Source organism: Salmo salar, chromosome ssa05 (assembly GCF_905237065.1).
Source record: "Salmo salar chromosome ssa05, Ssal_v3.1, whole genome shotgun sequence".
Lineage (NCBI taxonomy): Eukaryota > Metazoa > Chordata > Actinopteri > Salmoniformes > Salmonidae > Salmo > Salmo salar.
The window spans coordinates 31,637,853-31,664,883 of NC_059446.1; the positions used below are offsets into that span (position 1 = coordinate 31,637,853).

Consider the following 27,031-nt stretch of genomic DNA (forward strand, 5'->3'; position numbering starts at 1 on the left):
TTGCGACGCTACATTCCCCCACTCCCCAGCCAAGACATGTTAAATGGTTTTGACTAGAAAGTATACGGTTTGTCAGAATTTACTTTTCGTAGCAGGTTAGGAGAATTAGGTTACATTTAGGAAAAGGGTGAGGGTTGTCTGAAATCCACACACAAAATAAATTTTTGACGTCAATTTGAGATTAGCTGTACCCCATCTAGCCATTACAATGTTTATGCGCAAAGTAAGCGCATAAGGTGGTTTCGCTACATGTCAATCAAATTGATGAGCCGAAATGAGAGGATTAATTAAACAATGACTGTATATGCGGACAGGATAGCAAGTTCGTGTGTAATGTAGCAAAACTGGCTAAATTGTTGAATATTAGATATATTTTTTTTAAGTGTTATATATTTCTCCATATATTCTAGATCCTGCTTTCATAATCTTTTCTTGTCTGGTACTTCCTTCCTGTGTGCTCCTAAACGCCGGATATCCCCTATCGCGTTGAGGTAGTTTGACTAATCCACTTGTTGTAACGATAACCAAAGACATTAGAACCAGGTTGTAACCGGGGATGCAAACTTCTAGATAATAACCATTATCACGATGTATAAAGACATGTGAAGCAGGTATTCAAGATTTCACAAAATTGTTTCTAACATGCCTGGTGTCAGAGAAGCTGCGGTCGTAGGTTTTACTCTCGCAGTAACCGGAGGAGTTGGGTATGTCATCTGGACTTTTGTGTCTTCGGGGGTAAAGGCAAAGAAGGCGAAGCCAAAGCAAGAACCAGAGAAAATCGAAAAGGACACTAGAAATGAAACTGCACAAAAAGTACCAGAACGCGCAAACCAAACACCAACAGTCGTAGTAACAGAGGTAGGCTACTTTTTGTTCATCTTGTGCTTGTAAAATGTTTATTTTTGATACCTCGGGGATTATGAGGCACGTCTACTTGACCGATGTTTGTGGTTGCTAGTGGAAATAACCTCACCCCAAATTGTCTCGATTTTTGTGAAGTCTAAATGGGATTCTTGGGACGTCCAAATTCTGACATAAGCCCATTTGAAGTTGAAACGTTAAGGGTTATGGTAAGGGTAGGAGTTAAGGTTCAGAGGGCTCTTTAATTAGTTATAATGAATTCTTATCACTTTACAAGATCCCTGTAAGACCTAAAGATTTTTGCAATTGTTTTAGATGCCATTCCCTCAGGTGTTGCTTTATTATTCAGGAACGTGTCGAGACCCTCAGAAACGACCCTGTTGACTCATCAGTAGGAAAGATTTGTATCTCTTTTGGCCCATTCAACAACAGAGCGATACGAACCTTGTTTCAGCAGGATGTTGTATCCTATACCTTATGTTATGTCATATTGGAACGGTTTTATTGATAATATCTGTTGGAAAAAAAAGTTTGGATGTTGCCACACACATACATACTTGGTAACAAAATTAAGGAAGTTTCCTTTAAAATGATTCATAAATATTATCCTGCCAACCACTATATGAAAGAAGTTTAAGAAAAACAAACTCAAATTGCTCCTTTTGTAATGACCACCCAAAAACTGTGTTGCATCTTTTTTGGCATTGTATTCATGTAAGGAAACTGTGGCAAGACAGTAGATTTATAATTGAACACATTTATGAAGATCTTACACTATTGTGGAGAGATGTACTGCTTGGATTCTTTACCCACGATAGAAATAAGTTGAAACAATTTGATGTAATTTCATTATTCTTTTGGGCCAATTTCATAATCACAAATGTACATTTCCAAACAAAACACATTTTCTTACCTTACAAAAAGAAATTGAACTATATTTTAAGACAATTCATTACTAACAAAAAAGCTGTTACACTTAGAATTATATGTCCCTTAAGGTCTGTGTGTAATGTGATATTGTACCCCCTAACCCCCCTTTCCCCCAGCCCAATTATCCTTTGTATATTATTTATATATACTTGTGTTCCCCTCATGTACTTTCTGTATTGATTTGTTGTTAATAAAAATAAAAAATAGGACTTAAGGTCAGGGTTTAGGGTAGTGACGTTCCAATGATCCCGAAATTGCACTAACCCTAGATTTGAAAGAACCTTACAATTTATATTGTGAAACTAGTGTCATATGTCTGTCGTAATGTTTATAAATAAGTAAGGTCCTCACTCCGATATAGCTTCCTTTCTGTGACAGATTAGTCACTGGATTGGCTGAAACGACTATTGTCGCTTGGTCAGCTTGACATTATAAAAATGTTGCCAGACTGTATCATCATACAGTGGTAACCTGGCCCTATAGTCTATTCTCAGGCAGTGGGTCAGCTTGTACTGACCACATGATGTGACAGTTCAGTTCAGCCCCCTTCAGTCTCATTGACTTCTGTAGGCCTGTGCTTTAAAAGGCTGAAGTAAAGATAAAGCAAGAAACGTGATTGGTTTAGGTCTAAATTATTCCACTATTCACAATCAAATCAAATTTGGTTGGTCACATGCGCCAAATACAACAGTGAAATGCTTACCTATGACATTCCCAACAGTGCAGAGTTAAAAAGTAAGACAAATATTTGCTAAAGGAAAAAGTAACACAATATAAACAATAACGAGGCTATAAACAAAGTGTACCAGTACCGAGTCAATGTGCAGGGGTACGAGGTAGTTGAGGTAATACAGTATGTGGATGTAGGTAGGGGTAAAAGTGACTAGGCAATCAGGATATATAATAAACAGAGTAGCAGCTGTGTGTGTGTGTTAGTGTCAGTGTAGTATGTGTGAGTGTGTGGGTAGACTTTGCAAGCACCTGTTAAGATTCTAGAATGTCCCAGTATCATGGTTTTAATTAACATTAACTCATTATTCTGGATCAGCACTTGCAGATAATACTTCCACATGAGTGACATTTTTGCCTTTATATACTCCATCTTTGCTTAGGGGTTAACATCCATAGAGATGTATAGATGATTCTAGTGCCCAAAAGCCCATTTTAGCATGGACATCGCCATTGAGGACTTTCACCGTTTTGAAGTAGTCAACTTAGTGGGACTTCCTATGGGTTAAGGAAGGAATAACGAAATTATACTTGTGAGCAAACATTCCATAACTGCAGGTGGCAGTAAATCGCTAACTTTGGCTTTATACCTGTTCAAACAACACACTCCAGGTGGCAGTGTGCACCCTTTCAGTTTGTTTACCAACTTATAGAAGTAGTAGAATAAGAAGAAAATCAACTACTTCAAAATGGAGATGGCCTCAATGGCACTTCCCGTGCTCTCACTGATGCAATAAAGGGACAGATACAACATTGTGATCTCTATACATCTGGATGGTTGCATCTGATGTCTCTCGTTTGTTATTACGTGTCCTCCTAGGTGAAGCCCACAGGAAAGCAAGTCCTGGTGCTCGGTCTTGAAGGGGCAGGGAAGACCAGCCTGCTGCACTGCTTTGCCTCGGGGAGTCTGGAGCAGGACGTGACCCCAACACAGGGCTTTAACGCTGTGTCCATCAATAGGGAGGACTTGCAGATCGAGTTCCTAGAAAGTGAATGCAACCTGCACATAACAATGATGAGAGTACAGTAACTGCTAATTATCTGGATGACCATGATAAGAAGGAATGGGTCTCATTAGTGGAGTCCTTTATTCAAGCTGTTAAATATGAAAAATGTCAAATGAGTTCATCACTCAATATGCATTCATAGTATTATCTTGTGTTTCACAAATATACAAAAATGACTTCTATGATACCTTGTGGTGAAGAAATTATATAAAAAAACATGGTATATTTTGCAGTTGGTGGTACAGAGAACCTGCAGCCCTATTGGAAGAGGTACATGTGCAAGGCTATGGTGCTGGTGTTTGTGGTGGACTCCTCAGACGCCGCCCAGTTCCCTTTGGCTAAGAAGCATCTCCACGAGCTGCTAGAAACCGACCTTTACCTTCCCTTAGTGGTACTAGCCAACAAGCAGGTGAGACTGACACTGACATAAGACTCCCATCTCAAGTGTCTTTCCTTGATTCATCACGTCCTCTCTCCTGGCCTCCTCAAAACGCATTGAAAACGCTAAGGGGCGTAACCCTAGATCTTCTCCTCCAATGCATTTTAAGAACGAGATGAGGAGAAAGGACATGAGGAATCAAGGAAAGACAATTGAGAAAGAGCAAAGGGTTGCATCTCAATAGTCTTGTGGGTATTTCCTTTCCTCTTCGCCTCTTTTTTTTTTTTCCCCCTATGAGATATTGCACCTGCTCCAGTGTCTTACCTCGGGTTTGTTCCGGTTATTCCTCCATCTCCAGGATAACCAAGGGGCCTGCAGTATCACAACGCTCCATGAAGCCCTGTCCCTGGAGGAAGTGGGGGACCAGCGCAAGCTCTTCCTCATTGGCACCCATGTCAGGAAGGGGGACACGGAGGTGAACTCTGCTGTGCAGGACGCACGGGACCTGATCATTCAAATGGTGCAGGATGGTAGATAGACTCGCCATCGAGTCATCAGATACAGATGTAGGATCTTAATTTGATCACTACTATGTTGCTGAGAATTTTCCTGCAGAGCAGGAAATGCAAACTTGTAGTGCATTTGTGTTTTAAAAAGGCTTATAAAGTTGGTAATTTCCACTTGAAATGTTTGACTTGATTTGCCCTAATGAAAAAGATATCAACTTCTATAAAAATGTATAATTATAATCCACATAATTATTCACATTTCCTGTTGCTGCAGGATTATTTTCCTGCTGTAGCAAACTGGCTAAAATTAAGATTCTACATCTGTATGAATGACCCGCTGGCTGAGAGGGGATATCTTACTTTAATTTCACCCCTGTTCTGGCTTGCCGTCATTTGTTTTGATAGCACTAGTTACAAGCTCTATTGACAGACACCATGATAGTGAAAGGCCTCATTCACATTTGTAGAATGATGATGATTCCAGAGAAGCCAAAAGCTGGCAACGTGCTTATGGTCAAACTCATTCACTGGCAATAACATTAATTAATTAATTGCATTAGCACAAATGAACAAAAGCACAGAGTTGATAATATACTTGTTTTTCACATTCAGACACAATATTTCAAGGATGGTCTCAACATCCTTACCTATAGGGATTTAATTGATAATGCTTTGTGGTCATCAAAGATTCTTCTTTTAGTGCTATCTACAACTGTAGAGCACAATATAGGTTACATGTTTAGAGTCAGTGCTGCTAGGTAGTATGTTGAAGACTCGTTCGAGGTACATAGAATTATTTTTGTTATTTTGCATAATAAAAGTTAAGTATTGACTATATCGTCTTAAAGGGGAACTTGCTACATAGTTATATTTTCTTAAAACCAATTTGATGGTTGTCTAACCAAAGCAATCTATCCAAATATTTATTTAGAAGCATTTTAAAAATGCCAAAATACAATTTTTCATGTGTCTAGGCATGTTTATTTGGCTAACAATGTTTTGCCTTGGACTTAATTGAAGCTTTTACAGGAATAACTCTACATATCAGCACAAAAAGTGCTTCTTGTTTTCATGTTTAACACTAGTAAAACTACTGGTATAATCTTGAGTAATAAGCAGGTTTGAAGTGCACTACTGAACAATTCATTTGTATGCCATGACTATAACAGACCTCCAAACCATTTCTGTCATTTAAGCATAAAAAACATTTTTTTTTAAACTATTTTTCTGTTTTGTCACACCCGGTGATGTAAATAAAAACCCTTGTTGTAAATGTCTGTGTGGCTCAAAGTTTTGTATATAGGCTTATGGTGATGTATAACTTATTTTTGGAGTTAAAATACAGCTAACCATAAATACTATAGTCATTCTTTGACCTCAGATATCACTTTTAATTTGACATCCTTTATCAGAAGTCTTGAGAAAGAAGATGGACTCACTCCGGTTTCAACCCGCCACACTCAAGTACAGTTGAAGTCGGAAGTTTACATACACTTAGGTTGGAGTCATTAAAACTCGTTTTTCAACCACTCCACAAATTTCTTGTTAACAAACTATAGTTTTGGCAAATCGGTTAGGACATCTACTTTGTGCATGACACAAGTAATTTTTCCAACAATTGTTTACAGACAGATTATTTCACTTAGAATTCACTGTATCACAATTCCAGTGGGTCAGAAGTTTACATACACTAAGTTGACTGTGCCTTTAAACAGCTTGGAAAATTCCAGAAAATGATATCATAGATTTAGAAGCTTCTGATTGGCTAATTCACATCATTTGAGTCAATTGGAGGTGTACCTGTGGATGTATTTCAAGGCCTACCTTCAAACTCAGTGCCTCTTTGCTTGACATCATGGGAAAATCAAAAGAAATCAGCCAAAAGAAATGTAGAATTGTGAATTGCTCCACAAGTCTGGTTCATCCTTGGGAGCAATTTCCAAATGCCTGAAGGTACCACGTTCATCTATACAAACAATGGTACGCAAGTATAAACACCATGGGACCACGCAGCCATCATACCGCTCAGGAAGGAGACGCATTCCGTCTCCTAGAGATGAACGTACTTTGGTGCGAAAAGTGCAAATCAATCCCAGAACAACAGCAAAGGACCTCGTGAAGGCGCTGGAGGAAACAGGTACTAAAGTATCTATATCCACAGTAAAACGAGTCCTATATCGACATAACCTGAAAGGCCGCCCAGCAAGGAAGAAGCCACTGCTCCAAAACCGCCATAAAAAAGCCAGACTACGGTTTGCAACTGCACATGAGAACAAAGATCGTTCTTTTTGGAGAAATGTCCTCTGGTCTGATGAAACAAAAATAGCACTGTTAGGCCATAATGACCATCGTTATGTTTGGAGGAAAAAGGGGGAGGCTTGCAAGTCGAAGAACACCATCCCAACCGTGAAGCACGGGGGTGGCAGCATCATGTTGTGAGGGTGCTTTGCTACAGGATGGACTGGTGCACTTCACAAAATAGATGGCATCATGAGGTAGGAAAATTATGTGAATATATTGAAGCAACATCTCCAAACATCAGTCAGGAAGTTAAAGCTAGGTCGCAAATGGGTCTTCCAAATGGACAGTGACCCCAAGCATACTTCCAAAGTTGTGGCGAATTGGCTTAAGGACAACAAAGTCAAGGTATTGGAGTGGCCATCACAAAGCCCTGACCTCAATCCTATAGAAAATCTGTGGACAGAACTGAAAAAGCATGTGCGAGCAAGGAGGCCTACAAACCTGACTCAGTTACACCAGCTCTGTCAGGGGGAATGGGCCAAAATTCACCCAACTTATTGTGGGAAGCTTGTGGAAGGCTACCCAAAACGTTTGACACAAGTTAAACAATTTAAAGGCAATGCTACCAAATTCAAATTCAGTGTATGTAAACTTCTCACTCACCGGGAATGTGATGAAAGAAATAAAAGCTGAAATAAATCATTCTCTACTATTATTCTGACATTTCACATTCTTAAAATAAAGTGGTGATCCTAACTGACCTAAAACAGGGAATGTTTACTCGGATTAAATGTCAGGAATTGTGAAACTGAGTTTAAATGTATTTGGCTAAGGTGTATGTAAACTTTCGACTTCAACTGTACTTCAGTCCTGCCATGTGACTCCTAATGTCATATCAACAACACAGACCATTGTGACCCAGCAGGTGAACTCAACCTGGTGCATTTATAAAGCCTTTCCATCAGGCAAACATGGTATCTGGAAAAACAGGTATGTTTGACAGGGCATGTTGTCCAAATGCGCATGCTGATCATTATGTTATCCAAAATGTTATGGAGAATTTCCCTATTTTTTATCATAAGGGCATAAACCCAATTTCATATTATTCTCAGAACAATTTTCTCTTTTGTAGGATTTGGAATCCAGAGCTCGTCCATCAAAGGTGCACATATTTTCTTTATGAATTCCCTGATGAAACTGAAAGCAAGGTACAATAACTACTACGTTGTTATTGATTTTCTTTGTACTGGGAGGATAAATTGGAACAGGTGATAATGAACTGAAACATTCTTGTAGGATCCTGGAACTGGCACAACACAAAGAGTCCAAAACAAGAGTCACAACACCTTGGTAAGTAGGCTACTTTTTGAGTATCAGTATTTGCAAGTATTTTTATTCTCATGACATTAGATATAGACTTGTAAATTGTATTTTTATAAAACTATCAGTGGAAAAAAGTTCAACCAAATACTATTTTGTTACATCAACATTGATAGTGAACATGTTTGTGAGCTATTTTCCCTATTGAATTTCACCCCTTGAAAGTCTATTTTCTCATTGATCTAATCCAATGCTTACCCGGGGCAACCAGGAGTCGACGTGGCCCCTGTCTTACTCAGCGCTGGAAGCAGTTCCAACAGAAATAATCCAATACCTAGCTAAGCACAAAAGTGACTTCTCAGTATGGGAGAAACACCTAAGGTAATTGTATACTAATTACACCCAGGCTGAACATTATTGATGACTTCATCAAAAGTATGAGCCAAATGTTGTAAGAAGAAAAGTATGTAAGTGCTCAATACATTACCATTTGATTGTGCCACTACACAAATGTGAAAATGTTTGCTAAGTCTAAATATTGGTCTGTTCTAAAAGCTTGCATCAGATACAGTAGATTTGGCTCTGAGCTCCTATCAAGTGCAGGAAATACTCCTCCCAAATGAAAAGTGACATACACACATCCACACACACACACACACACACACACACACACACACACACACACACACACACACACACACACACACACACACACACACACACAGATTCATGCTACCACACATTACAACTGCTGCTACCAGACTCTTGTTAGGATTGCTAAATACTGCACAATTTAAACACTTGCCCCCCAATCTCCCCTTCCACAAAACAAGTGTACATTCTGGACTATAAATTGTGCCTTCCTGTATTATACTTACGCTAAAATGTTTATTCTATTCTACTGAGCAATTTACTTTATGTTCATATTCTTATCTTTGATTATTTTTTATTGTTGCTGCATTGTCCAGAAGGAACCTGCAAGTATTCATTTTGTTGGATGTTGTATACCATGTGTATCCAGTACATACGACTAAAAAAACGTAAAACTTGAAAATGATGTTCAGGCTATTTGCCAATTTCCTGCATTCTCATTGGAGGTGACTGCTCCAGATACAGTACATCCATTCGAATTAAGGAGATATCTGTTGGTCAGGTTCAGAACCTGTATTAGATTACCTACTTACTTTTTTGTTTCTCAGCTGTCAAGCTAAATGTGTAAGGAACATTAGACCAATAATCCAATCACAGTTCTTTTCACGAGGCCCTGCCTTGTTAAATAAGCCATTTATTGAATTTGAAAAGGCAGCAATTGCCAGTAAGTGAGATTGAATGGCCAGTGTGGCCACAGGCAAGCTGTCATCATTGTTTCTGTGCTCATTGAATTCATGTCTTAATGTGCTGCAGAAAAAAACTATTCTCAAGTGTTCCAAGTGGTTGTAGTTGCACCACATTACATTGCCTGGCTACCCAGACTCCTTGCTCCGGACAAACGCTACACTACACCCATGGATGTTAGTTTCTTCTCTGCAATGAGTCTAGATCTGAGTACCTCCCCGAGCCTACATAAAATGCAAACACATTTGTGGCCATCTGATTGGTCCAGAAACCAATGGGTTTGGCCAGAGCCAGAACACACGTGGGTTAATCGTGATTGGTCCAATCGCTGATGACTTTGTTTCGTACAACGCCCCTCGTGCCCCTCGTCACAACATATGACTTCAATGATGGCAGTCTCAGACTAAAGTATGTAGCCAGAACGACAGAGCAGTGGAATAATTTAGTGTTAGTCGTCAGACTACCACATAAACCTACTAGATAATTGGAGACAAATATTTGATATTCTTCAAATGTGCAGTTTATGACTAAACCATTAAGTCTAAATGAGATTACGGAAAAAGTGAATTTAGTTCCCTGGGTGCTGCCTGTAGGCAAGAGAGGTGGGCATGTCACCCTCACAATGTGTCATGATCCATATCTCGCTAAAAACTGAAACTCTTTATTGACATGTTGTTCAAGGTCAACAGAGTCAGATCTGTCTATTCACCCCTCTAAAACACTTGCATCATTAGTGATGCATTTAACCCTTCCATTTGTCCATTGAAAGAGGAGGTTATGTATTTTCACTCTGGCATGATGAGACATCCTTTAGCCCAAAGACATGGACAGTAAGTGCTCATATTTTCCTGCAGGAAAGAGGGGGTGATGAGCTCATCCAAGAAGACAATACGTCCTTCCTCCAAGACCGCCCAGTATGAGCGCATTGTCCGCCTGGCAACACCAATGACCAGGTCCCGAAGCTCCCAGGAAATGGAGTAAAGTGGAAAATGTGATCAAAACATGCCCAGTCCATGTTGTTAAATACTAGAGTATACGCAAGCATGCCGCTTGGCCCAGATCTAAAATTAGCCTCCTTCTTGGACTAGGAAGCCAATATTTTGACGTGTTATTTCAGTAGCGAGCTGTGGCTCTAGGAGTGAGGAAACGATGGTGAGACAATAGGGGGTATTGTCCAAAGCTCAGGCCCCTGGGACATTCACAGACAGCCACATAAGTATTTTTATAATTCTTGAAGCGCAACAGCGCATATTTGGGCTCAAGCCTCCTAGAAAAGATTCTCAAGCCTGCACACCAGATAAAATATGAAAAACAATATGCCTGTTTGTTTTCTTAATTCTGTGTCACACTCTCCAATGGGCATGGCCTTAAAAGAGATGTTTGAGGTCAGGGTGGAGGGCAATGTTAAAGTGTTTGTGTTTGTTCCTGATGCTTCATAATGTTAAACGGTGATATTAACGGAATATTAGAATCTCTGTGGTTCCACAGGCCTCCTCACACTTTGTGGTATGAGTACATCTGCCCTATCTGGCACATAGACCCCAGAGTGAAAACTGCTGAGACCACTCCACATCTACTACAGCTAGCTAATCCCAAAGGGAACCACCTCAACTTCAAAAGCAACAGAGAGGTACAGTAAGTGCCTAGAATGAAAGGCACACACTTAAAAAAAACAAGTTGCTATCTAGAACCTAAAAGGGCTTTTCTAATTGAAGAAAGTGGAGACATTCATTTCCTGTGCTGCCAAAACTGGCCAGACCACTCCTAGGCTGGACCAGCTCTTGCTAACCAAGTTGAGGGACAGTCAAATGTCCAGAAGACTCCATTTGGCCAGTGAGCACATCGCCTTTACTGACACCCACACAGCATGCTGGAAAACAGTTCAGCTTCTAGACCTAGAACAATGCTTCACACCAATGTGTAACATTGCCACAATATTGTTGTGATGTGAGATTTTTTTTCTTCCCAATCATTTGGAGAAAGCTGCAACATAAAAAAAGGGTATGCTTTCATAGAAGTTTTCTAGATCCTTGGACAGGACTCTCTGAAACATGCGTTCTCAACAGGTGTCAAGGGGAGGCCGGCAGGCTACAGCGACCTCACGCCTTCAAACTCTATCAGCTCCTAAGGGGCTGATAATAAGGACTACATTCTTCTGAGAGACCTGCCATCTTTATGTGCTTGCTTCTCCGTCAAGGTCCATGTTGGTGCACAATGGACAAGGGAAAATGGCCGCTGCGAAAAGCAAAATAAATGGGTACAGACTCAAGGGGTCTCTGCTTTTTAAAATCTGTTTGGCGCCAGGGTTGAGATGGTAAAACTGGCCCCTCTTTGTCCCCCACTGGTTTTGCAATCATGTGCAATGAGACATGTGCTTGGAGCTCTTTTGAACGAAATCGAAGCATTACATTACATTGTCTTTAGCAAACGGCCAAACCAAACTGTCTCCTTTCTGTCCATTGGGGTTGTTTTCTTTACTTTGCTACTTCCAAAATCCAGTAGCCCCCGTTCCAAAAGAATGTGTTATCGTCTCGAAATGAGAGCAAAGGTATGATAAAAGGATCCACATGTGTTTCTACATTTCAATCATTTTGGGTTCTCTGTTTATATCATAACCACATGTTGTAAAGATTCCTCATGTGTTTTCCTTGAGAAAGTGAAATCACATACATTGATTCAAAAATAACATTCTCGCCCCAGTAGCTTCAAATTCCTTCTAAAGAGTCAGCATCGCAGCCAACCCTCGCTATATGACCACTGTATCATTTTCAAAGGGCGCCGTGAGCTTGCTTTGAAATCCACCGTAATCCTGGTTCAACTACAGGCGCATGTGAGCATTATGTAAAGGTGGACACAATGGCTTTCAAAAGGGTCATGTGAATTTAGAACGGTGCGGGAGGGTTGGTGTAGCCGCCATGGGAGTAGGGCCCCAGTGGAGAGGCGTACGGATCTCAGAGGCTAGACTTCAAAGCAGATCCAAGCGTCCAACTGGGACCTAATCTGGGATAAGCCACCAATGATCGTGACCTGGGACTGTAGGGTAAAGAGGGTTAGTGGAAGGTGGAGGAGGCAAAGGAGAAAGGGGGGGTGTGTAATCTCTGTCGGTGCCTCCCGCTAGTTGACTCAGTTCCTATGGTGCACCTGTTCCTAGAGAGGAGCTCCGAACTTTGCTGCTGGTTATCTGTCTGTTTGTGGCAGCCGGCTCTGACACTGATAGGCTGTGAGTGGGGAGGCTGTCTCATTCTGGATCCCGCCGGCTAGATGGGATGCTTACGCTTGCAGAGTATTAGTGCGACTGATCTGGTTTTGGCAGATAACGGCAACACTATTTTAAGCTACGCATTAGGCTACACGTTTATAAAGGGTGCATGCGTAGATTATAGGCATTTAATTACTGATTTAGTAATTGGTAATGAACAGTTGTGTGTGTAAATATATCACATTATAAACACATGAATGAAGATCACTATTGAGTGAAACTAGCTACTTTAACAACTTGCCGATTAACCCTTTATGAAGTTCAGTGAAGTTCAGTTTGCACAAATCTTTTTCCTATCAACTCTTCATTGCCTCAATTGCTAAGTATGCAAACAAATTCCATGCTCCAATCTGTGTCTTATCTGCCTTGTTAGATGTTGTCATATCATCCTTGGCTATTCAAAGCTGCATGCAAAAACCCTCTGATCAAAGAAATGTAGCTAGCATATGTAGCTAGCATGCTCTCAACATAATGTCTGTGACAAGGGCAGTATTCATGTTGCACTGCGAGTTGTTAACCTTTTTTATGGTGTGTTGGCAAAATATGTGCTGCATCCTCAATGCACATTTCCTCTTAATCCAGCAATAAGAACAAACCAAGACGTCCTCAATTGCATCTTTTGTTGAAGTTCAAGTCAAGTGAATATCAACAACAAAATCCTTGAGAACTATCTTCGCTCATACATTGATGCACATGTGAACTGTATTAGTCTAGCAGCCTCTCGAGTCCTGAAAAGTGTGGTTTGGGCAGAGTGCAGTTTGGAAAGTTCTGTAGTCAGTTCCTAGGACCAGCTGGACCAGTGAATCTTCCCGGCTCTGACTCTCACCAGTCCTGGGGTGACAGATTCCACACAGGCATGCTAAGTCTCCTTAGCAACAGACAATACCAGGGCCCATTCAACTTCCATACACATCTCATGGACCTCTTACAGCATGCTAACAACCACTCCAGCAAGCCTTTCATTCCATTGAATTGTAGTTCGGAAATGACGTCAAACGCAATATAGCATTATCTTTCTGATACCGGTACATATCGATAAAGGAGCGGTGAGGTATCATTTTTTTCAAATGTCCATTTCTTTATGGTTTTGCTAATGTTTTTTTCAGCTGCAACACAAATCATATGATTTAATAGTGACGTGCAAGAAGGGACAATGTATGCTTTCAGCTGGAGCTTCCTGATGGGCAGACCACAGGCTGTGAGGAATGCAACAACACCTCCTCCACACTGACTCTTAACACAGGGGCCCCCCAGGGGTGTGTCGTCAGACCTCTGCTGTATTCCCACAACTGCGTGGCTTTGCATGACACCAACTCCATCGTGTTTGCTGGTGTCGTCCAACAATAACGAGTCAGCCTATAGGGAGGAGGTACAGTGAACTGGCATTGTGAACCTGGGTCTCCTACGGAAGCAACCAACTTCTTAGACCATTAGACCAAGAGGAAATTCCCTCTTGGGCCGAGGGCAGAAACAGGCGTGGCTACCTCATCACATGACTATGACCAACTTATGTTCCGATACACCAGGACATCAACCTCTCCCTTAACGTCAGCAAAACAAAGGAGTTGATTGTTGACTTCAGGAAGCAAAGGAGGGAACATGCCCCGATCCACATCAACGAGACTGCACTAGAGTGTCAGCAGTTTTAAGTTCCTTGGCAGCCACATCACGAGGACTTGACATGGACCAAAAACATCACCACTCTTGTCAAGAGGGTGCAACAGCGTCTATATTTCCTAAGGCGACTCAATAAATTAGGCATGCAACGCCGGGTCGTCTCCAAATACTACCACTGCACCATTGAGAGCATCCTGACCGGTTGTATCACAGCCTGGTATGGGAATTACCCCATCCACGACCCCAAGGCCCTCCAGCAGGTGGTGAAGACGGCCCAGAACATCACTGAGAACGTGCTCCCACCCACCCATCCAGGACATCTACTCAAAACGGTGCCTGAGGAAGGCCCTGCAGCATCATCAAGGAGACCACACACCCCATCTACGAGCTGTTCACTCCCTTACAGTTGGGCAGACGGTATCAGAGCATGAGGTCTGATACCAACAGGCTCAGAAACAGTTTCTATCTACAAGCCATCAGAGTGCTGAACACTTCAACTGGACTGATACCTGCTCTGATTCTCCACACCTTATCACACATGCACTCACTCACGCACACACCCACACCTACACATATACACTGAGCAACAATATAAACACAACATGTAAAGTGTTGGTCCTTTGCCAAGATAATCCATCCACCTGACAGGTGTGGCATATCAAGAAACTGATTAAACAGCATGATCATTACACAGGTGCACCTTGTGCTGGGGGCAATAAAAAAGTCACTCTAAAATGTGCAGTTTTGTCACACAACACAATGCCACAGATGTCTCAAGTTTTGAGGGAGTGTGCAATTAGTATGCTGACTGTAGGAATGTCCACCAGAGCTGTTGCCAGAGAATTGAATGTTAATTTCTCTACCCTAAACTGCCTCCAATGTTGTTTTAGAGAATTTGGCTGTACATCCAATCGGCCTCACAACCGCAGACCAAGTGTATGGCGTGATGTGGGCGAGCAGTTTGCTGATCTCAACATTGTGAACAGAGTGCCCCATGGTGGGGTTATGGTATGGGCAGGCATAAGCTATTGACAACGAACACAATTGCATTTTATTGATGGCAATTTGAATGCACAGATATACTGTGACGAGATCCTGAGGCTCATTGTCATGCCATTCATCTGCCGCCATCACCTCATGTTTCAGCATGATAATGCACTGTCCCCATGTCGCAAAGATCTGTCTACAATTCCTGGAAAATGTCCCAGTTCTTCCATGGCCTGCATACTCACCAAAAACGTCACCCATTGAGTATGTTTGGAATGCTCTGGATCGACATGTACAACTTGTAAGCTTGTTCCAGTTCCCGCCAATATCCAGCAACTTCACACAGCCATTGAACAGGAGTGGGACAACATTCCACAGACCACAATCAACAGCCTGATCAACTCTATTCGAAGGAGATGTATAGCGCTGCATGAGGCAAGTGGTGGTAAAACCAGATACTGACACATTTTCTGATCCACGCCCCTACCTTTTTTATAAAGGTATCTGTGACCAACAAGTGCATATCTGTATTCCCATTCATGTGAAATCTAGAGATTAGAGTCTAATGAATTTATTTAAATTGACTGATTTCCTTATAAGGGAAAGGGGGATACCTAGTCAGTTGTCTGAATCAGAGAGGTGTGGGGGGCTGGCATAATCAACATCCACGTCTTATATGAACTGTAAAAATCTGTGAAATCTTTGAACTTGTTGCATGTGTTTATATTTTTGTTCAGTATACATTCATGCTACCACACATTACAACTGCTGCTACCAGACTCCTGTTAGGATTGCTAAATACTGCACAATTTAAACACTTGCCCCCAATCCCCCCTTCCCCAAAACATGTGTAAATATTGAACTATAAATTGTGCTTTCCTGTGTTATACTTATACTGTATTATACTTACTCTACTGAACAATTTACTTTATGTTCGTATTATTATATTTTATGATTTCTTATTGTTGTTGCATTGTCGAGAAGGAACCTACAAGTAAGCATTTAGTTGGAAGGTGTATACCATGTGAAACCCGTACATACGACTAATAAAACTTGATGATGTTCTGCATTTGGTGTGTTCAACTCTAAATAAACACACTTGTTTTTCCTCTGTGGGTGGGACTCCTTTTTTCACAGTCAGCTGAACAAAAACAGTGTGTATGTGTGCAGTGTGTGCCAGCCAGGCCAAACAGCTATCTGTCACGACACACTGTAAAACAGACAGACTGTCAGAGAGGGGGAAGTTGTATTAGGACCAGAAGTAGATACCTGATGAGTTGGTATCAGGTCTGTTATGTAGGCAGTTCCCACGATCAGTCCATCATTACCCTAGGTCCTTTGGCAGGATATCACTTCCTTCCCACTGGGCACAGACGTCAATTCAACGTCATTTCATTGACATGACATTGAAACAATGTTGATTCAACCAGTGTGTGCCCAGTGGGTTCTGTCTCCCTCTCTTTCCTTTACATGTTGTTTTCCCTAGACAGATATTTAGAAAGGATGTCTGACATCCTAGAAACAGGGACAATTGAACCGACAGGTAGGTGGCATCACCTGCTGGCAGTTGGTTGCTCTGATCCCAGCTTACGTCAAAAGCCTTTCCCTTCAAATTAGCCATCAACCCCAAGTCCCTGTTACAGGGCCAGCTGATTCCTGTTGAATGTGTCATAACATGAGCGCTGCCTCACATGTTTTATAGTCCCATGAAAGCCCAATGTTATCCCGCTCCCTGCTGAGAGATGCACAAAACAAAGGCTTACAACAAAGTCCCCCCCTCCAAACCTTTCCGCCATTGTACCCTACAGTACTTCCTCATTAAGTTCAGAAGGCCCCTCATACTGATGACATGCAGCATGAAAGCAGGCTACGTCATTTATAATATATGTTTGTTTATTTATTATTATATGTAAACATGCCAATTATATTGGCAAAAAACATTTGACTCGCATTACACTTCACACATTCACTAAATGAAAATAGCTTAGATACAAAGGAGAGAGAATGATGGAAGGAAGGTATGAGTGGTTGATGTGTCCTGGGAGCTGGTCAGTAAGGGCGTGGCAGATCAGTCAGAGAAGCAACGAGGTGAGGGGGAGGTTTCCTTCACCACTCCAATTTCAGTCTTTCACTGATCCCAGTTGAGCTGGAAGGCCCTCGGCCTGTCTCCACCGTGCGTTGCGTAGCCTGAACCATTTCTGGAACAAACAAAAAGAGCCCAAGATAGGTGTCAGAGACAGGTGACATCACACCACGGCATTGTTGCTATTGTTCCACCAGGCATTAGTTCCAAATAGCATTATTATTGGAGCGTTAGTCACAGAATCTGTAAACTGACCTGGGAGAGGTAATGGTAGGTTATACACTGAACAAACTCATAATGACATTAATATTCCTAAGCAATTTCCCCTAGGTGTTTTTCATTATGCAGGGCAATGAGGTTGCAGGTTGGCATTTATTGAGATTACTCATGTACAGGAGGCAGCTCTGCAGGGTAGTCACTAGCTGGCACAGCCAGAAAGTCACACAATCTGATTTTAAACCCAACCCCAACCTTAAAGGTATACTCAGCAATATGACGTAGATGCACGAAGTAAACAGCATAGTGGGTCAATTTCCGCAACAACTATGAGAGTTGAAGTGCGAAGGTACACTCCTCTGCTGTTTTGGTCCCGTTGCTCTCACGTTGTAACAGCCATGTGTGTGAGCGTAGTCTTGCATGTCGCTCGACGCAATAGCTGCGGTGCTGCTCGAGGCAACGTCATTTCTACCTTTAAGTAGACATTAAAATAAACTTTTTTTCTGCTTTCAATTTTGTTCTTTTGTTTATTTTCTAAAGCAATTAATGTCTGGATTTCACTGTTTTGCCTTGTCTCACACCCAGACTTTATTATGCTATGTATTACACACAGAACATTTTGAATAATTTACAAATATTTAATGCATCTGTTTAGATAAAGAGTCAAAGAAATGGAAACAATATCAATAGTTGACGTGCATAAATCATTTGTTGCTTTTTTTACACAAAATAGTCGTCTCACAGAATTTGGTATTTTGTTATTTTATTAGGATCCCCATTAGCTGTTGCAAAAGCAGCAGCTACTCTTCCTGGGATCCACACAAAACATAATACATTGATACATATCAATGCATATACACAAACTATCTAGGTCAAATAGGGGAGAGGCACTGTGCCACGAGATGTTGCTTTATCTGGTTTTTTTAAACAAAGGTTTGCTGTTTATTTGAGCAATGTGAGATGGAAGGAAGTTGCATGCAATAAGGGCTTTATATACATTTGAAGTTGGAAGTTTACATACACTTAGGTTGGAGTCATTAAAACTAGTTTTTCAACCACTCCACAAATTTCTTGTTAACAAACTATAGTTTTGGCAAGTCGGTTAGGACATCTACTTTGTGCATGACACAAGTAATTTTTTCAACAATTGTTTACAGACAGATTATTTCACTTAGAATTCACTATATCACAATTCCAGTGGGTCAGAAGATTACATACACCAAGTTGACTGTGCCTTTAAACAGCTTGGAAAATTCCAGAAAATTATTCATGGCTTTAGAAGCTTCTGATAGGCTAATTGACATAATTTGAGTCAATTGGAGGTGTACCTGTGGATGTATTTCAAGGCCTACCTTCAAACTCAGTGCCTTTTTGCTTGACATCATGGGAATATCAAAAGAAATCAGCCAAGACCTCAGCAAAATAATTGTAGACCTCCACAAGTCTGGTTCATCCTTGGGAGCAATTTCCAAATGCCTGAAGGTACCACGTTCATCTGTACAAACAATAGTATGCAAGTATAAACACAATGGGACCACGCAGCCATGGGGACAAAGATCGTTCTTTTTGGAGAAATGTCCTCTGGTCTGATGAAATAAAAATAGAACTGTTTGGCTATAATGACCATCGTTATGTTTGGAGGTTAAAGGGGAGGCTTGCAAGCCGAAGAACACCATCCCAACCGTGAAGCACGGAGGAGGCAGCATCATGTTGTGGGGGTGCTTTGCTGCAGGAGGGACTGGTGTACTTCACAAAATAGATGGCATCATGAGGGAGGAAAATTATGTGGTTATATTGAAGCAACTTCTCAAGACATCAGTCAGGAAGTTAAAGCTTGGTTGCAAATGGGTCTTCCAAATGGACAGTGACCCCAAGCATACTTCCAAAGTTGTAGCAAAATGGCTTAAGGACAACAAAGTCAAGGTATTGGAGTGGCCATCACAAAGCCCTGACCTCAATCCTATATTTGTGGGCAGAACTGAAAATGCATGTGTGAGCAAGGAGGCCTACAAACCTGACTCAGTTACACCAGCTCTGTCCGGAGGAATGGGCCAAAATTCACCCAACTTATTGTGGGAAGCTTGTGGAAGGCTACCCAAGTTAAACAATTTAAAGGCAATGCTATCAAATACTAATTGAGTGTATGTAAACTTCTCACCCACTGAGAATGTGATGAAAGAAATAAAAGCTGAAATAAATCATTCTCTCTACTATTATTCTGATATTTCAAATTCTTAAAATAAAGTGGTGATCCTAACTGACCTAAGACAGGACATTTTTACTAGGATTAAATGTCAGGAATTGTGAAAAACGGAGTTTAAATGTATTTGGCTAAGGTGTATGTAAACTTCCGACTTCAACTGAACGTCTATCATTTTAAATTGAGAATATATAGCTAGCTCATTGATATACAAATGATGTGTGAGTTTAGCTATTCTCTGCTTCATATGTACATTGACAAGGGGCACATGAATTGCACATGCCCATTAGGCCAGTTATGCCACCATACTGAAGGCCTATGGCTGCATTGGTGATGCATGCCATTATGATAAGCTGCAAAATGGGTTCACATGGCTGATATCCTGAGACAAATTAGAGACAGATTCCTTTCACACCTTTTTATTGCAGAATTGTGATCTGTGATGAATGAACATCGACCCTAGTTCATCTTGTATAACGTTTTTAAGTTAACAATTAAAACAAGTTTAAACACTTCACTTCAATGAATCAACATTGAATGAATCCAAATATATATATATATATATATATATATATATATATATATATATATATATATATATATATTAAATAATCTAACTTGTTTGTAAATGTTAGACATTTTAGTAAGTAGGCTATTATTACTAAAGCATCATTTCGGGTGAATAAACATACCAGAGGTGGCCAAACTTGCTCCACTCCCTATTCTACTGGATGAGCAGACTTCTATTCCAGCCCAGCAATAATACTCATTATTATCAACTTATTAGGTTTTATAAGTTGAATCAGGTGTGTTAGTGCTGGGCTCAGACAGAAGCCTGAACACCCAGCATACCTCCAGGAGAAAGATTGGCCTACTCCAGTTGTAATAGGTTTGTAGCCTACATTGTGTGTGACTTTTAACTGTATTGTTGGATACAACATTTGCTAACGTAAGTACACATTCAACCCGTGGCATACAAGGATGTGTCAGCAGTCTCTCTTGGGACATTCACTGGGACCTCTTCATCTGCAGACAGGCTTTCGCAGCTCCCCAGACATCACAAAGAAACAGGCATCATTTTATTAATTAGATAGCTATTATCTCTCGGTCTGTCTTGATAGTTTTCCTCTTTAGGGGGAATGTTTTTATAATGTCATCCAACAACCTGTCCTTTGTAACTAGTACACCTACTCCCTTTTCTGACAGCTAGAGTAGAAAATCCTTTCACCCTCTTCCATTGCTGTTAGCTCCATGTTTTTTGGTTGTGCTTGCCCGGAACAAATGACAGGCGGAACTATGTTTCTTGAATGGAAGATTTTCAAGCAAACATCTGCTCCTCACCTGATTGGTTAACGGCAGCGTGCAAGTTGCATAAAGTAGACCAGAGCTAAACTTTTTCTATATCTCCACTAGCAGGGTTCGCACCGCACATCTTCCCACAATCCCCTGTGCATTGCTCCGCATGATCCTGTGGAAAATGAATGGGGGCGAATTCGGAAGTGGTGGAAACCCGTCAGGTGTGCCGCAAAACTTTTCCTAATCTTGATAATTTTTTGGGACACTAATTTATAAACGTGACCTGTGGAGTGAACATAGCATTTTGACTTGGGAGCACTTGTGCCAGTCAGATAATACATTAAATGGCACATGGTTACATCCAGGGGCGAAACTTTGGTTTAAAAAAAATGCAATTTCAGCATGTCCGTCCCGTCTCGTCCCCATCCCCAGTGAAAGTTGCGTCCATGGTTACATCTGTATCTTTGTTTCAAGTCCAGTGCACTCAGGCTGTTGATACATGTGTATCATTTGATGTGCGCTCATCATGACCAAAATCATTTGTATCATTTTATTTGGTCTGTGAAAACCATTAGCACAGGCAAGTCTGATTAGGTTTAGCCAGATACTTTTATTTATTAATATATGGTTTTGGGCTTAGCTATACCACAACCTCTGCTGAAGAAACAAATGGAGCATGGCTTTGTGTCCATGTTTACACCTTTACAATGCAGAAAACCACTGGACTATAGTCCAAACCATTCAAATCTAAATACCTATTTTGCAACTACTTTCTGGCACAGATTCGCAAGATGCTCGTAAAGGGGTACACACAAATTAACCATCATGTGCAAGGAAAATATTTCAAATTAACCCTATTTAATCTATAAAAAACGTTTGTCACAGAAAATAGATGATTTGCAGTATGGATCCGATGAGATAGAGGTCATTATACCACTTAATAAATTAACAGGGACATTTTAGGTGTGCTGCAGAATAGTATGTCCCATCAAGGTGTGCCACGGTTCAACAAAGGTTGGGATGGGAACCACTGGTATAAAACACTTTGTAAAGAGGTAGAAACATGTTGTAAATGCTCTTTATGCAGGCGAGGGAGTGGTAACAGGGTGTGCCCTTCCCTTAAGGTACTGTAATGACTATTAAACAGCCAGCACCATGTTCCAATTCATGTTCCAACAGTAGGTGGTTAAAAACATCCACTGTAAATGAAGTCAGAGGGCCAAGTACTCCACTTCACCCAGAACTACATTTGTCCAGTCAAGTTGGCTGGGCATCTCCCATCTTTGTAACACTCACAATGGAAACATGCAGTCACAACAGCAGTGGAGTGAGCATGCCAAAGCGGTTTGCAGAGGAGAGAGGGAGAACCTTTTGAGAAACGTGTCATATTGGCTGCCATGATCTGTACTTGATAATCCTCCATTTGTTAATGCAAATAATGTGTGGGGCAAAATCTGCTCACAGTACCTGAAATTTCCCTATAAAATGAACCCAGCTCACATATCTTCCTCCAAAACAACACCAAAGGTGTATTCTGCCCTACCAAGCAAAAAGGCAGTAACTGCTAATTTGGTCAAAAATGTGTTCATTTTTGCTGCATTAAATACATGCTTAATCATGTGGACAAGTATCCTGCCTCTATTGTATTGTGTTCTGGAGAAAATGTGGGTTATGCTAGCAGTAATTGCATAAAGTTACTGTGAAACCAAGGTAAATAAAAGCCTTTTGTTTCAGTTCCACGCTATGAGCAGTTACTGCCTTTTTTGCTTGGTAGGGCAGTATTGTGAATCCTGAAACGGAACATATTGTTTCTCCATCAACTACAGTAGGCTATGTAAAAAGGACAATAAACAACACTGTGCATTACAACAAGGATATAAAACAGCTTAAATACTGAATTAGAATAACTAGCCTCTACACAAGAGGAATGCTATTAGATAGAGATGTCTGTATAACTTCAAACATAGGATAGGCCCTACCATGACACTTCATATCCGTTTCTGTCATGCCATATGATTACTCAATGGCTTGGTTATTGCATGATCAAGAGTAAAGTCAAACAACACATATTGACTTAACACAATTTATGTTTTGACTGAATCCGAAGCTGATCCAACTGGAAACATTGTTATGTAACCCAATATTATTAGGACCACTGGTGTTCGTATTTATTATTTTAATGTTTGGAATTCCTGTGATGATGGGTAAATGCTCTATTTAAAAATGTCATCATCGTGTTATTTCGGGGACAGTGGCACTGGCATGGCATGCGAGCCGAATGAGGCGCGCAAAGAGGCGTGGACGCGCGCAGAGTCAGCGCTGTCCGTATCACGCTATTCTCTGTTTACATTGTTCCCACTGAATACAAAAATAAAGGCTAGATATTTCGGTAGCATAATAGAGGTCGATAATATCTCATCAAAACAACGATCATTCTGCTGACCACTCATCTCCTGCCCATTACGCCTATTCAGTGAAATATAACTTGTCTCTGGAAAATTGGCTTGCTACATAGTAGGCTATTTGTTCAATGGTTAAAAAGAAGAAGAAACTAATTGGAAAGCACACAACAACATTATAGCCTATAGGTTCCCAAATATGTGTAACTCTCTAAATTGCTGTTTCTGTTCAAGATAAATAAGGTAGCCATTTGATTGTTGACATTGTTGTTGATTTTCAATTTGCAATATTAACTTAATTTAGAGTATTGGCAATTGTGTGTGGTGTCAATCATTATAGGGCGCTTCCAGCCTATCCATCCGCGGCAAAGTTTTTTCCTCGCTACATTGTATCCTTCTATCGGAAAAGTACATGCTCCTAGAGAGCCTAACCTTATCATTAGTCCTAAAACAACACCGAGAACATAATTGAACAGTGAACACTCACCGCTGTCTCTTCCTCGGTTAGTCCGCTTTCAGCTGCGATTAACATGAGCGTCGACTCATCCGGATGCTTGCTGACTCTGGTGAAATTCTCCTCCAGAATTTTGATCTGGTCCTCCGCTAACTGCATACTTTCTATCCCATTTGAAGCCATGTTCCCTCCAAAAAGAGCTCTCAGCCACAGAAGTCGTTTTTATAACGTAGCCTAGGCACTAAATTAGAACACTCCGTGTTTGAAGTTCCAATGCAAATGACGTCCGTTTGCCAGTAAACACCAGTGGCAACTAGGAAATGCTGGAGATAAGTACAAACAGAAATCGTTTAACAATTACAGCCCCTGCGAAACTAACAACCTAAAAGCATATCACACTGACTGAGAATGTGGACCGTGTAAGCTCTACTACTGTCAACAGTGGCTCTCCCAGAGCAAGTTTCACAGAACACACCCCTTTTATGTGAAATTTAATTGAAGTTTGAAGCAACAAAATATGAGCACGTTTTAAAGTGACATACACATTAATATATGAATACAGTAGGTCGACTAGAAAAGTTTAAATATTTCCATAACATACCGATAGTGCTTCAGCTTCTTCCTCTCAACTGTTGACAATTCTGGTCTCTTCTCAGTATGCGACATATGCCTGGTGACGTCAGGAATGCACGAGGCTGTGTGCTCCAGACCCAACTGTACCTGCAACCTGCCAGATCAGGTTATTCTATTTCAACCAAATTGTATTGTTCCAAATAGTATTGTTCCATGAAATTCGCTACATGCTTTGAAATAATGTGTAAAATAATCACAGTTTTGGAGTTTTCCCCCTCAACTTATTTCTACAACTGTAATAAACACGTAATTACTTGTTATTTACTTACTTGGAATATGTAATGGAATCTATCATTCATTGCCATTCAGGGAGGTATTAGCATAGAGTCTTAGGATGCCATAAACCAAGAGGAAATTGTAACAAACCATTAAAGGTGCACTATGCAGAAATGTCTCTGCCATTTCCTCGTTGTTAAAATTCTAATAGTTTGCCTAATTTCAGTTTATGTGACAAAACGATTCAGATTTGATTCAAAAAAGGTTCAGATTTGGCCCACAATTATAAGTTACTCTCACTGAACAGCTGGATAAGATGGCCAAAACCCCAGCCTTGCTTCTGTTTAGGTACTAAATATATTGATTATGTTGCCCATGACTTGAGTGTCTGCAATAATCTGCACCTGTTAAACTGTATTCTATAGTGTAAGTAAAATGCATTCAAAAGTTATTACTGATAAAACCATGAGCAGTATTTTTGATTGGCTAACAGACATCTTTTATTATTGGGATAAATGTTATAATGACATCAACCTGTCAATTTATGATCATTATACCACAAGTAACACAAAAGAGAGTTGAATGTGATTTGTATTACATAAAAGCCTGTTTGACAGGTTGTACAAACCACAATCCTTGATAAGATTTGTAGTATCTTTATCGGTCAATCCAAAGTTCAGCTAATAGCAATTGATAACAGATGCATCTCTTTCCAGGTGTCTAAAACATTGTGCACTGATTATGAATATATTTTTTTGTTTATTAACAGTATGAACAGTTCAAATAGAAATAATCACTATGTGTTTTGAAAGGCAACCATATTAAATGCAGCATTGTTGAATTCAGGAACACCAATGTACCCAGCCGAACAAACAGTATGTCCACTTCAACCTTGCCTCATATAGGCGGCAGGCCTACTGTAGATATGCAAAGATGTGGTGAGTGCTTTTGAGTTCAAAATGAATGTGAGGCCTGCCTAAATATATCTTTGGTCAGGACCCATCCCAGCCAGTAGAATGAGTTGTGTGCAGGTGACTACTCAGCATATCCTTTCCTGACCTATGGGACAATGCCCTCTGTTTTCTCAAGTCCAATTACATTTAACTATTAAATGATATTGTATCATAACGACAATTATTCATTGAGCCCAAATAAATCAAATCAAAGGAATAACATTGTATTGATCCTCTGGTGGTGCTTAGTACACATACAGAGAGAGGTTGAGTGACTCATCATCACTCATTACCGTCTTTTACATGTGTAATTATTCGTTCGTCGGCGGAACTTACCGTCTGATTTTTTTCCTGCAATCTAGAGCCATAATCATTATGCTTAATTCTATGTAATAAAAAGATATGTCTATTTTTCTGCATATCTAAGCTTACCTCTGATCTCTCTATCCTCCTGACTGGTAGTTATTTTTTAAATTAAATAAATTTGCATCTCTGCTAAAATCTGGGTAAAACATTTAAAGGAATGTGTCTTATTCCGTACATTGAGTTTTATGAGGTTGGCTTTAGCTAGCCCAGATAGGTTTCCAATCTCCCAACATCATAGCCAGCTGCCGATAAGCCATTTCAGGCTATCAATCAAGTTAGAGTACCTAGCTTGTCTAATTGTCTTAGTTGGCATGCCGGCGACAAGGTTGGTAGACTTTAGAAATGCAAGCAATTGATAGCCTGAAATGGCTTCTTGGTAGCTGGTTATGAGGTTGGGAGATTGGGAACCTATCTGGGCTAGCTAAAGCCAACTTCATAAAATTGCTAAGTGGCTAGTATTATTATAGAGAAAATAAACGAAGAAACAAAAACAAATTTACAGTACAAATCTGATGGGGCATGTGCCCCTGTGCCCCCTATAGACATGGCAGCTATAGGAATTTAGGACCTATACTGAGTGGACAAAACATTATGAACACCTGCTCTTTCCATAAGATGTACTGACCAGGTGAATCCAGGTAAAAGCTATGATCCCTTATTGATGTCACCTGTTAAATCCACTTCAATAAGTTTAGCTGAAGGTGGAGGAGACAGGTTAAAGAAGGATTTTAAGCCTAGGGACAATTGAGACATGGATTGGGTATGTGTGCCATTCAGAGGGTGAATGGGCAAGACAAAATATTTAAGTGCCTTTGAACAGGGTATGGTAGTAGGTGCCAGGCGCACCGGTTTGTGTCTAGAACTGCAATGCTGCTGGGTTTTTCACGCTCAGCAGTTTCCCGTGTGTATCAAGAATGGTCCAACACCCAAAGGACATCCAGCCAACTTGATACAACTTTGGGAAGCATTGATGTCAACATGGGCCAGTATCCCTGTGGAACCCTTTGGACACCTTGTAGAGTCCAAGCCCTGATGAATTGA

General features: G+C 40.6%; 2 protein-coding genes across 3 annotated transcripts; one reads left to right on the plus strand and one right to left on the minus strand.

The window, feature by feature from the left end:
* The first annotated feature begins 448 nt into the window (after window positions 1-448).
* On the plus strand, window positions 449-5,688 carry LOC106604625 (ADP-ribosylation factor-like protein 9). Its single transcript, XM_014199447.2, has 4 exons — window positions 449-858; window positions 3,341-3,509; window positions 3,761-3,936; window positions 4,265-5,688. Exons 1-4 carry the CDS (start codon window positions 643-645, stop codon window positions 4,442-4,444), a joined length of 741 nt encoding a protein of 246 aa, XP_014054922.1. The 5' UTR covers window positions 449-642; the 3' UTR covers window positions 4,445-5,688.
* Window positions 5,689-17,049: 11,361 nt separating this feature from the next.
* hop (Homeodomain-only protein) lies at window positions 17,050-24,537 on the minus strand. Of its 2 annotated transcripts, XM_045717701.1 has the most exons (3): window positions 24,424-24,537; window positions 23,856-24,145; window positions 17,050-17,372 (listed from the first exon to the last, which is right to left on the minus strand). In XM_045717701.1, the coding sequence occupies exons 2-3, from the start codon at window positions 24,003-24,005 to the stop codon at window positions 17,295-17,297; spliced, it is 228 nt and encodes a 75-aa protein (XP_045573657.1). In that variant the 5' UTR covers window positions 24,006-24,145; window positions 24,424-24,537; the 3' UTR covers window positions 17,050-17,294.
* Between the last annotated feature and the right edge of the window lie 2,494 nt (window positions 24,538-27,031).